The sequence below is a fragment of the Pygoscelis adeliae genome, unplaced genomic scaffold, assembly GCF_000699105.1.
Source record: "Pygoscelis adeliae isolate BGI_AS28 unplaced genomic scaffold, ASM69910v1 Scaffold75, whole genome shotgun sequence".
In the NCBI taxonomy this organism is placed as follows: Eukaryota; Metazoa; Chordata; class Aves; order Sphenisciformes; family Spheniscidae; genus Pygoscelis; species Pygoscelis adeliae.
The window spans coordinates 5,112,219-5,121,993 of NW_008824772.1; the positions used below are offsets into that span (position 1 = coordinate 5,112,219).

The 9,775-nt window shown below is 48.0% G+C and overlaps 2 protein-coding genes across 2 annotated transcripts in view; one reads left to right on the forward strand and one right to left on the reverse strand.

Annotated features, from left to right (window-relative positions):
* Positions 1-3: 3 nt before the first annotated feature.
* On the forward strand, positions 4-3,809 carry LRRC59 (leucine rich repeat containing 59; the record flags this gene model as incomplete). Its single annotated transcript, XM_009323805.1, has 6 exons — positions 4-51; positions 597-755; positions 1,076-1,180; positions 1,774-1,846; positions 2,303-2,476; positions 3,021-3,809. Coding segments are annotated over 6 exons (804 nt in total), but the record flags the coding sequence as incomplete, so codon positions are not given.
* Positions 3,810-5,540: 1,731 nt separating this feature from the next.
* EME1 (essential meiotic structure-specific endonuclease 1) overlaps positions 5,541-9,775 on the reverse strand; it is a 4,938-nt gene continuing 703 nt past the window's right edge. Inside the window, exons 2-9 of the mRNA XM_009323806.1 lie at positions 9,354-9,745; positions 9,144-9,271; positions 8,855-8,947; positions 8,292-8,413; positions 7,876-8,011; positions 7,234-7,349; positions 6,220-6,409; positions 5,541-5,857 (exon numbers count right to left, since the gene is read on the reverse strand). Of these exons, the coding sequence (XP_009322081.1) occupies positions 5,681-5,857; positions 6,220-6,409; positions 7,234-7,349; positions 7,876-8,011; positions 8,292-8,413; positions 8,855-8,947; positions 9,144-9,271; positions 9,354-9,745 (1,354 nt within the window). The 3' untranslated portion in view covers positions 5,541-5,680. The remainder of the gene's footprint in view (positions 5,858-6,219; positions 6,410-7,233; positions 7,350-7,875; positions 8,012-8,291; positions 8,414-8,854; positions 8,948-9,143; positions 9,272-9,353; positions 9,746-9,775) is intronic.

Here is a 9,775-nt window from a genome sequence, read left to right on the forward strand (position 1 = left end):
CCGAAAGCTACGGTGTTGGATTTGTCCTGTAACAACCTCATTTCCCTGCCGGTAAGGCGCTAGAGAGCCTTTGTGGGGATGAGTCTGCTGGGAAATATTTAGAAAAGATACCCAGTGCTTCAGTAAAGGTTCACCGGGAGGTTTGGAACTGGCACTTTCCTCCTCCTGGGGTGGCTGAATGACCCTGCTGTCAGTGACGGGTCAGTACCGGTGGGCGGTTTTTGGCCGAGGCGGGAGAGGGAAGAGGTTTGCAGCGCGTGAAGATTGCAGCATCTTCCTGCCGGGGGATCCCCGCGTGAATGCAGACCAGTTTCATCAGCAGCGGAGGCTTGGGTTTGTTTCTGTTGTATGGCCATACATCACCTTGCCGGTCAGTCAGTCAGTCTGTCTGTCTTATCTGTCCCACTGTTTTCCACCTCCATCTTCTCAGGCCGAGGAGGAGAGTGATTTTCCTCCATCACAGTTCTGTAGTAAGTTAAGGATTTGTGGCTTATGTGGGGTGCAGGCTGTCTCCGCGTACTCCCTCCCCCCGCTGAGGCTCCTCCATAAAGGTGCCGACAAGTTTTTTCTGGGTTTTGTTTGTGTTTTGGTTTTAGTCAGACTTCTGCAGTTTGATGCATCTGGTGAAACTGGATTTGAGTAAAAATCGGCTTCAGCATCTGCCCTTGGACTTCGGCCGCCTGGTCAATCTGCAGCACCTGGACCTTCTGAACAACCGTTTAGTCACCCTGCCCGTCAGCTTTGCACAGCTCAAGGTAAAACTGTTTGCTGGGCAGTTACGTAAAGCTCTGGGCTGCAGCCCAGGGTCTTGTGATCCTTCTCAGGTTGATTTCTCTGGTAAAGCATCCATCCTGCTGACTACCCATTCCAAAATCTGGCTGGCTCTGCACCGCAGCTCAGAGGAAATTATCTCGCATCTACTGAAACGCCTCTGCTCAAGCTCTCTCTGCTTCTCTTCCGTACCTGTTTCATTCATGTGAAAACCAAGTAGTTCTTTGCTTCTGCTTTGGATCTCTTAAATAATGGCAAGGCTACTGCGCTCTTACAGCCTCCCCTTTGTCGTTCCTTTCTGCAGAACCTGAAGTGGCTAGATCTGAAGGACAATCCCCTGGATCCTGTCCTAGCTAAAGTAGCAGGAGACTGTCTGGATGAGAAGCAGTGTAAACAGGCTGCTGTCAAGGTAAGGAATCTGCTTTTATTCTTTTTTTTTTTTCCTTACTTCGCTTTATCGGTGGTGGTTCTTCCTCTTTTTGCTTAGCCAGCTGGGCGGCTGCTGCAGCAGTTTGAAGTTCCTTCAGCCAGTGAGGTGCAGGTTCCCTGCACTGACTTCACTGCTTCTGCGCCTGTAGAGAGCAAACATTGGGCTGAGTAGGATTCTCTTTCATTACTGGAGTTGAGAGGACTAAATGCTGGTTGCCAAGAAAGTGGAGGCATCATGAGACAAAATAATCCACGTCTAGGCTTATAGTCCAGAGTACAAAAATCTCTGGAGAAGCTCTGGCAAACCGTAGGCTCACATAACTAGAAGTGCTCTGTGATCCTCTGGCACCAGTTTGGCACGTTCGTTTTTTAACGGAAGGGTCTGTTTCTTAACCGCAAAGATTCACGTGGGAAGGTGCGAGCTCTCTTCAGAGCCATACCTGTAGGGGTAAGTCGGGGTGGGTGGTCAGCCCCAGCTGACCGTCCTCAGCTACGCTCCAGCTGTCGTGTTTTGAACTGACTGTGCAACGAGCCTCCTGCAGAGACCTCAGGTTGTTTTCTTGGACCTTGAAGGTACTGCAGCACATGAAAGCGATCCAGTCTGAGCAGGAGCGACAACAGCAACGGAAGCTCCAAGCAGAGCGAGGTAAGCACAAAAAGCCCTCGCGCGCTGTCTGCTGAGGACTGTTCTTGATCTCTCCTACGCGCCCAAACGTACTGATTGCCATCTAAAAATACTTGTAACTACCAAAATCCTGAGGACTCTGGGAGGAGTAGGGTAGAAGGGCTGGAGGGAGAAAGATAGCCAGGGATAACCATGCGATTTCTTGCCTGAACAATAGTTAGATCTCTAGATGGAATGCACTATAGGTTACCTATAAAAAATATGAAAGAGCAGCACAGGATTTATTTTAAGGGAAGCCTAATTCTGAGGGAGCAAAATGCAAGGTATGTAATATTAAACAAAAAAAAAAGATTAAAAAAGAGGATAGTTATTTGATTTGTTTCCTCATTCCACTTGGGAACAGATAAGCAGGTAATAAGGAAGAAGGCAATGACAACCCTTTACATAAAAGGAAAAAAACTTCCTATTAATCCCCAGAAATGGAGAAGAAACGTGAAGCAGAACAGCGAGCAAAGGAGGCTCAAGAGAGGGAACTGAGGAAGCGAGAGAAGGCAGAAGAAAAGGAACGCAGAAGACGGGAGTATGACGCTCAGAAAGCTGCAAAACAGGAGATGGAAAAGAAAACTAAAAAAGAAAACGTGCAGACCCGAAGTAAGTAGCATCCATTGTGGGTGGGATTGCATCAGATTTCATCTTTACCTCATTTGGATGCTGCCAGATTTGCTTTTATGCAGCCCAGGTACTGGGAGATGGTGGGAGTGGCGGGGAAATACCTGTAGGACTTCTAATAAGCTCTCCCGCTGTGCCCTTTTCCCCTTCATCCCCGTTCCCGATGAACTGCTGAGCTTCAAGATTCAGAAAGCTCTTCAGCTGCTCCCACAGGGAACTTCCCTCTGCTCGTTTCTTTTTAAACGTACTGAACTATATGTGCAAAAACAGATCTCGTGCAAAACAGTGGTGCCTTACACCCTGTTCACTGCTGCCCATGAAACCACATCTGAAACTTTTCATCCTAAACGGGTAGATCCTGTGCATCTATTTATTAACCAGAGTTAAGTGATGAAAATTCGTGACAAAAGACAACTGCAGCACAGGCTGAAGTATCTTACCTGAACAGCTTGTTTCTGAATGTAGACTGTTAAAGATACTTGATTAATTCCTCACGTTCTCTGTCCTGTAAATGTTCTCGTTACAGAGCCCGCCTCCAGTTCTCGTCCCCCTCAGCCACCCCGGCACAAGCGCTCCTGGTCGCGGTCGGTGCTGAGGGTCCTGTTCTTTGTGCTGCTGTGCGTCCTCTGTACTTTGGCCGCCTGCAAGCTGACAGAGCTGCAACATCAACCTCTGTGCGTCAGCGTGAACACTCTCTACGAGGACGTGTTAGCTGCTCTGCAAAACCACAAAACCCTGCAAAATCTGCTACAACAGAACTCGCAGCAGTGATTGTCCTGGACGGGCACTTGCTTCGTCAGCATCTCCCTCCACCATCTACGCAGCCAGAATTCCTATGGAATTGTGTTCTGATGAAACTGCTTTTAATCAGTCAGCATTGGTTTGCTGGTCCACTCCACACAGAGCAGAGTTATTGTTCACATCATCTTTGCTGTGCATGTTTCGCAGTTGGCCTGTAACTCCCATTGTTTGCCCACGTTAACCTAAACTTGTTAACACCTCTTACCTCCGAGGGATGTTTACCTAGATTGCGAGGTACAGAAAGCTGCCAATCTATAGGGGTGGAAAAACCCAGCCCTTGCGTTATCTCGGTACTGTCCTGGAGGTAGAAAGTTTTTAATACATATCTGTTCCTTGCTGGCATTTCTATTTGTGCTAAAGTTGGTGATATGGCTGTATGGGAATCGTATGTTAAGGCCTACTCCAGGACCAATTACAAGTGTGTAGGATGGCTGTGCATCCGCGTGTTGGGCGAAGAAGCTGATGTACTATTGAAAGGAGCTGAAAATTTTCAATACAACAGTTTTCGCAGCAATTTGTCTGAACTGACTGTTTATGTTGCTAATGCAGTTTTAATTTTAATTACGTCTTCTAGAAACAGCCCAAAAGTCCTTCCGAGTACATACAGTAATGATTTCCAGCTACATTTATTTTAACCAGCTAGTGCCAACAAAGCGGCCACAGCTCAGAAAGGGCTCCTGGCCAGCCTGCGGGCTGGTTTTGTGTGTGCAGCAAGAGGGGGGTGTCCGAGACCCCCGGGCAGAGGGCGGGCGACGCTGGGTGGCACTGTGGCAGCGTCGCAGGCAGGCGGAGAAGGGCTTCGCCTGGGGGCTGTTGGGCGGGCTGGGAGGTTTGGCGGTTTGCGCCTGGAGAAGAAAACTCACCTGTGCAAAGGCCTGTGAATTATTTAATTTCCTTACAGAGGAAACCAAGTTTGTCATACCCTTAAGGGCTTTGCGAGTACTAAAATGAAGTGACATCAGTAAGTGCAGGTTTCAGAGAATCTCCGTGCTGCAGACTCCATGGAGACATCCTGCATTAGTCGCCAGAATCACTCCCTCTCTTCTAATACCTGGGATTGTTGCCAATAAGAGCAGTGCCATGACGAAATAATCTATAGCATTTCATACCAAGGTCATCGTTGAAGCAGTAAGCCTTCACCTTTTTGTAACCTAACGATGAGAGCGTGGTTCCCCAAGTACCACGCGTGAATGTCAGGTACAAGGAAGGAAAGGCTGCCCAGCTCTGGCTTAGCAGTACATATGTTTTCTAAGCTTCCTTGAAACAGCTTTAGGCTTTGCTTTTGGTACCTAACTCACCGCATTCTTTAAAAAGGTCCTTGCTTACTCTCCAGAGATGTTCGGAAGCGTGGCAAACAACATTCAAAGCGACATTTCCTCCCCGCAGACGTTCCTGCCAGCATCTGGCAGGAGTCTGCTGCTTTGCCATCTAGGAGAGTGCTGCTTAAGTTCGCAAACGCCAGGCTAACAAGATCTATCAGTTCAGGTCGAAGCGTGCCGCTGGCCAGGCGAGGGCTCCCGCTGAATGCCTGAAGCTAGCGCAGCGGGTGGGTATTTTTTCATTCGAGGCAGCACGGTTCCAAAGGGTAACTTCCACACATCGGACACAGTTTAATTTACTCTCAGCACTTGTCTCGGTAAGTGCTGCTGTTGCGAAAGACCTCAACCATCCTTATGTGCACACAAGTGCTAATGGCTTCGTGGACAGGCGAGCATGTTCCCCAAGCTAATTAAAAGAAAGCTTTTTCTGCCAACTGGTTAGACCTCGTAATTCCAGCGCAAGTAATCAGATTTCAAGACCCTCTGTAGATTAAGCCATCTGGAGGCTGAATCAGGGCAGTCTAAATTTATGTCTTAAAATTAGTCTTACTCATTCCCATCTGCCACAGCGGAAAACTGAGAGTCTATTTTGTGAAGTCAAGTCCTTCCACCTCACCAGGGCAGGTGCTGGGGGGCAGCACCACGTTGCTTGTAGCATTAGGATCTTTCACACTGGAGAGAGAAGATAACTCCTTGTAGTTTAGCAGTAGAAAGTATTACCTTCAACAGATGACATACCTGCCTATATTCAAGACAGCACGTTAAGAAGCAAAGATCATCATTATTATTAAAAATTATTTATTCCCTAGGAAGACAAATAAAAGGAACTATCAGTACTGTAAGCCGTGTCCAACTCATGCTCTTATGGAAGACGTTCACCATCTTTCTTGTGTAAACTCCAGCCATTCAGCAATTTTACCCAATCTTCTTCTCCTACAATAAAGACTGAATGTCTTTTAAGTCTTTAAACAGGGATCAGTGACTCTATTTGTTATCTAAGCACTTCTCCCCAGAAGGAAGCTGAATACTTAAACCAGGCAAACAGGAAAATCCTCATACCCTGGGGCTACCCAGTGACATCCAAGTAGAGATCAGGATCGTGGGAAGTCATCTGCAGGTAGATTCGTCGGGAGAGTTCTGGTCCAATCCGCCGGGAGGTGGCTGTCACACCGTCACCGCGGCGCACAAGGATATTAGCCAGCATGTTTTCCCGCTCCTGCTCCGAGGAGCATCTGCTATAGGCCTAAAAGCAACACAAAGGAACAACGGTATTATCCATTTGCATCCGTTGCTCAAAAAAATAATCAAAGCTATGCACCTCTGACTGCTCTACCCTTTCACAGTGTCCACTCATTTTTCACCTGGTCCCTCCCCAGATCTCATTTGTGAGCTTAGAGGCTGATGCAGAACCAATACTGCTGCCCCAGTAGTCCGCTCTGTAAAGCCAGAGCAATGGGTGCCAGGGAATTGGTTTCTTCACTGCCTTATTGAACAGCTCATACAGAATCGTCGTGTCAAGTTTAATACCAATTCAATGATTTCTTCCACTCCTTACATTAGTTGGCTCTCTGCACACAGTACTCGGTATTCCTGAGGCATCCTCACCTGGTTCAGAAGCTGAGGAGAAGGGTAGGCAGACACAACAGCCTCAGCCATCTCGAGGCTAACCCGGTTAAATTGTTGTATCTGCCTCTTCCAAACTTCCAAGAGACCCTTTCCGGAATGATCCACCTTCACCCCTCTGCACCACCCCTTCTCTAAGTAGAAAGAGAACCCCGTCTTCTCTCGCTCTCGCCTAGGGAGAACAAAGAATGGGAAAGCAAATGAGACAATGAGGCTATGAAGAAAATCCTATTCCTGCATCTGTTGTCACATAGCCCGAGAGAGAAGACAGAGCGCCATTTCTCACTTGACCCTATTTTCTTTACATGCACTACCAATTTCCTTGTTTAAGACCCAGATATCCTACTGAAAAAGAAACAATCCTGTACTTAGGAGCAATCCTGACACAAGCCAACACGCATACAAAGTGGTAAACAAGAATTCCCTTTCTGACTGTCAACAATAATAAAACACTTTTACATGTCATTTTTAATGACACCTCATCTCTTCTCGTGGCTGAGATGTAAAATACAGCAGCTGCTGCGATGGGAATGCTAGGATTGTGCGAGACTGCACAAGATGGCTTGCTTAGCTATCACTGTGCAACATGCTGCTGTCCTTCCTTATCAGTGGAAGCAGCTAAATGGTTCAGTCTCAGTAACGTCTGCCTCGGTTACATACTGAAGAAGAAAAGCTGGTGCTGTAAGAGCCCAACCCTACTTGCATTCCCTTCCCCCTCCTAAAATCAGGCCGAGAGCAAGAGCTTTACTTGATGTCAAGACTCCAACGTGAAACACCAGGGTCTGTCCTCACCCCTCCCCAGGCCGGACATCGGTTTCCAAGAACTAACCCTGTGTTGAAGGAGCTGCATCAGCAGCTGCTCTCTGTCGCCTGCTCCTTTAAAAATCACTGTACTCTGTTGTACTGAAGTACAGCCGCGTACCTGCTATTCCCTCCCAGTAACTGTGGAAGTGCAGCCGCTCCACAGATAGGACCAAACCTCATCTGCTTACTCACTTGAACGGTGCTTCAGCTACAGCTTTTGTGAACATAGTGGCAAATTCTCCAAGCTCCTCCCAGCTCTCAAAAAAGCTGACTTGGACTTGTTTGCACAGCTGCAGATCCACCAAGGCCTGTAAAACATCATTGGAAACAACAAATGGAACAATAGATCTTCTCACATCAAACCCCACGCTTGTCTGAAACAAAAAAGGGTCACAACATCTTGCTATAGGCCAAGAACATCCACTCTCTCCCCATGTCAGCAACAGTTAACTTAAGGCACTGAAGTATCTGGGGGCAGCCTGTCTCCTGCCAGTTAGTATCAGTTTAGCACCATTTCAGCTGCCGCAGCTCCTCAGCAGCAGGCTCTCGTTACAGGCAGGCCACCCAGCCCAGGGCAGCACTGATGTGCTTTGACAGCAGGCCCCGAAGGGTGAGAGGTGCTAACCGAGATTGACAGCAGAATCAAGGTGAACGAGACACGTCAGTCCGTGGGAGAGCAGGTACGTAACTGAACCCAGAGAGCTCTGTCCACAGACACACGGACTAACAGAGGCTGACTGCCCCCGTCCAGGAAAGTGTGTGATTGGGTCAGATGTTCAAACAATGGCAGACAACAAGAGATGACAGCTGCATGCCTGTTCTAAAGGTACTCACTTCTTCCACGTCCATTCTGGTTATCTCCAGGCCGGAATCCTTAACTTCCTTTTTTCTCCGTTTTCCCTGTTCCTCTTCTTGGTTTCCATTCACTGCTGCCTGTCGCAGTCTCTTTTTTGACCGAACTCTGAGAGACCTAAGAAGAGCAAAGTAAAACTGGGAGTTCTTAAAAAGTAAGACTGTAAGTAAAGTAAGACTGGGGAAGAGCATTTCCCCAGGTATTTCCCATTGGTCACTGTGGTGACAGGCTGGATGGACCTTTGCTTCTGTTTCTGTATAACAAATAGTGGAGCAGCTCTGGGTGGGAATACCTCTTACGCTCCGGTCTTTGCTAGAAGGACTTAATGTAAACACCTATGGCACTTTTCAAGGCCAGAGACAACACAGAAACCTTTTTGGAGGGAAGAAAGTTTAACCTGAAATAATTTTCTACTTCAGCGACTGCCAGTGCCAGAATTTTCCCCGGCATTTTCTCCATCACACGAGCTATATAGCTCTGTAGAGTCTCCTTCTGTCCTTCTGTACAGCCGCAGGCCTCCTGCAAAGATCAACGGAAAAAACGAGTTAAACCATTCTGAGTTACACATGCGAGGCTAGCAACCTATGGCTCCAATTTCACAGCTGGGTCTGCAGATGAAAAACTCTGCTCACACAGCTCTTCAGGGGCAATATACTTGATTCAGTATAAAGTTATGGCAGAAAGAAATAAAAAATAAAAATTAAAAAAAAAAATCCCACTTGATCTGACAATGTTACCTCTTCAAAAATCTGTGAAAAATTGTAACTAAAACTTGTCAGAACTTTGCATTATACAACCCTAGTGTTTTCGATCCATTAATGGCTTCTAAAACCAGATTTCTGGTTTACTGAAACCATAGCTCCATCCCACATCACAACCTTCCTGCCACGAAGAGGGATGACAACCACCACCCTTACAGCAAGGCACGTTTGAGAGCACAAAAGCCCTAAGCACTCTCACTTGTTTGTAGTTGTGAACCATGGACAAAAACTCCTCCAAGCGAAGCAGGACCAGGACATTTGGTTCTTCTGTCCATTCATCTCCCTCTGCTATCTGTCCGGATATGAAAACAAACAGCCAGACCAAGAGCCTGCTTATAATTCACTCACTCAAACTGGTGCTCCCACTCAGACCTCTGAGGCAGGGAGAAGATTAGAAGGTGTTCACTTGGGTTGCTAAATACAATTACTAATGAGTACAAATAAAAGAGGGAAACAAGGGCAAGAACATCGAGATTTTGTTCCCACACCTGAGATGACACAGTCTTTCTCCTCCAGGTGATGCTGCAGGGAACAGCCTGACTCTCAACCACACAGGAATAATTCGCAGCCTGCAGAGCACGAAGGATCTGTCCACCACCTTCTACCTGTAAGAGAACTGAAATCAGTGCATGGGTCAGGCCTCCACGGCAAGAACTGACAGTCAATATAAGGCAGGTGCAGGCTGTGAGGACAAGTACCTGGATCTAGCACCACCGTTATGTATTTCTGGCACTCCCCTGGTCGTTGAGCTTTCAGCATCTTGGCAAGGGCCCTCTTCCTCTCTTTTTCCTCCTCCTGCTGCCTCCTCTGTGCTTCTCGCTCCTTCCTCCTCTGCCACGCAGCCTGGGAGATTGCCTCCCTTTCCTTCTGACTATATTTTGGCTTCTTGGGAGGGGGGGGTGTTTCTGGGCTTGCTCCGCTTACCAGGGGCCTATTAGGCTGGTCTGCGGAGTCAGACCGAGAGGCTGGCAGCGGGCACGAAGAGGGCCTCTCAACACCGCGCGTGCCGTTTTGGCTGCCCCAAGACACTTCTCCAGGGGACACCGGGGCTTCCAGCGGCCCTCCGCCGCCAGGGGCCCGCAGGTCAGCGCTAGCACAAAGGCCCGCTCCCCCCGGCGCA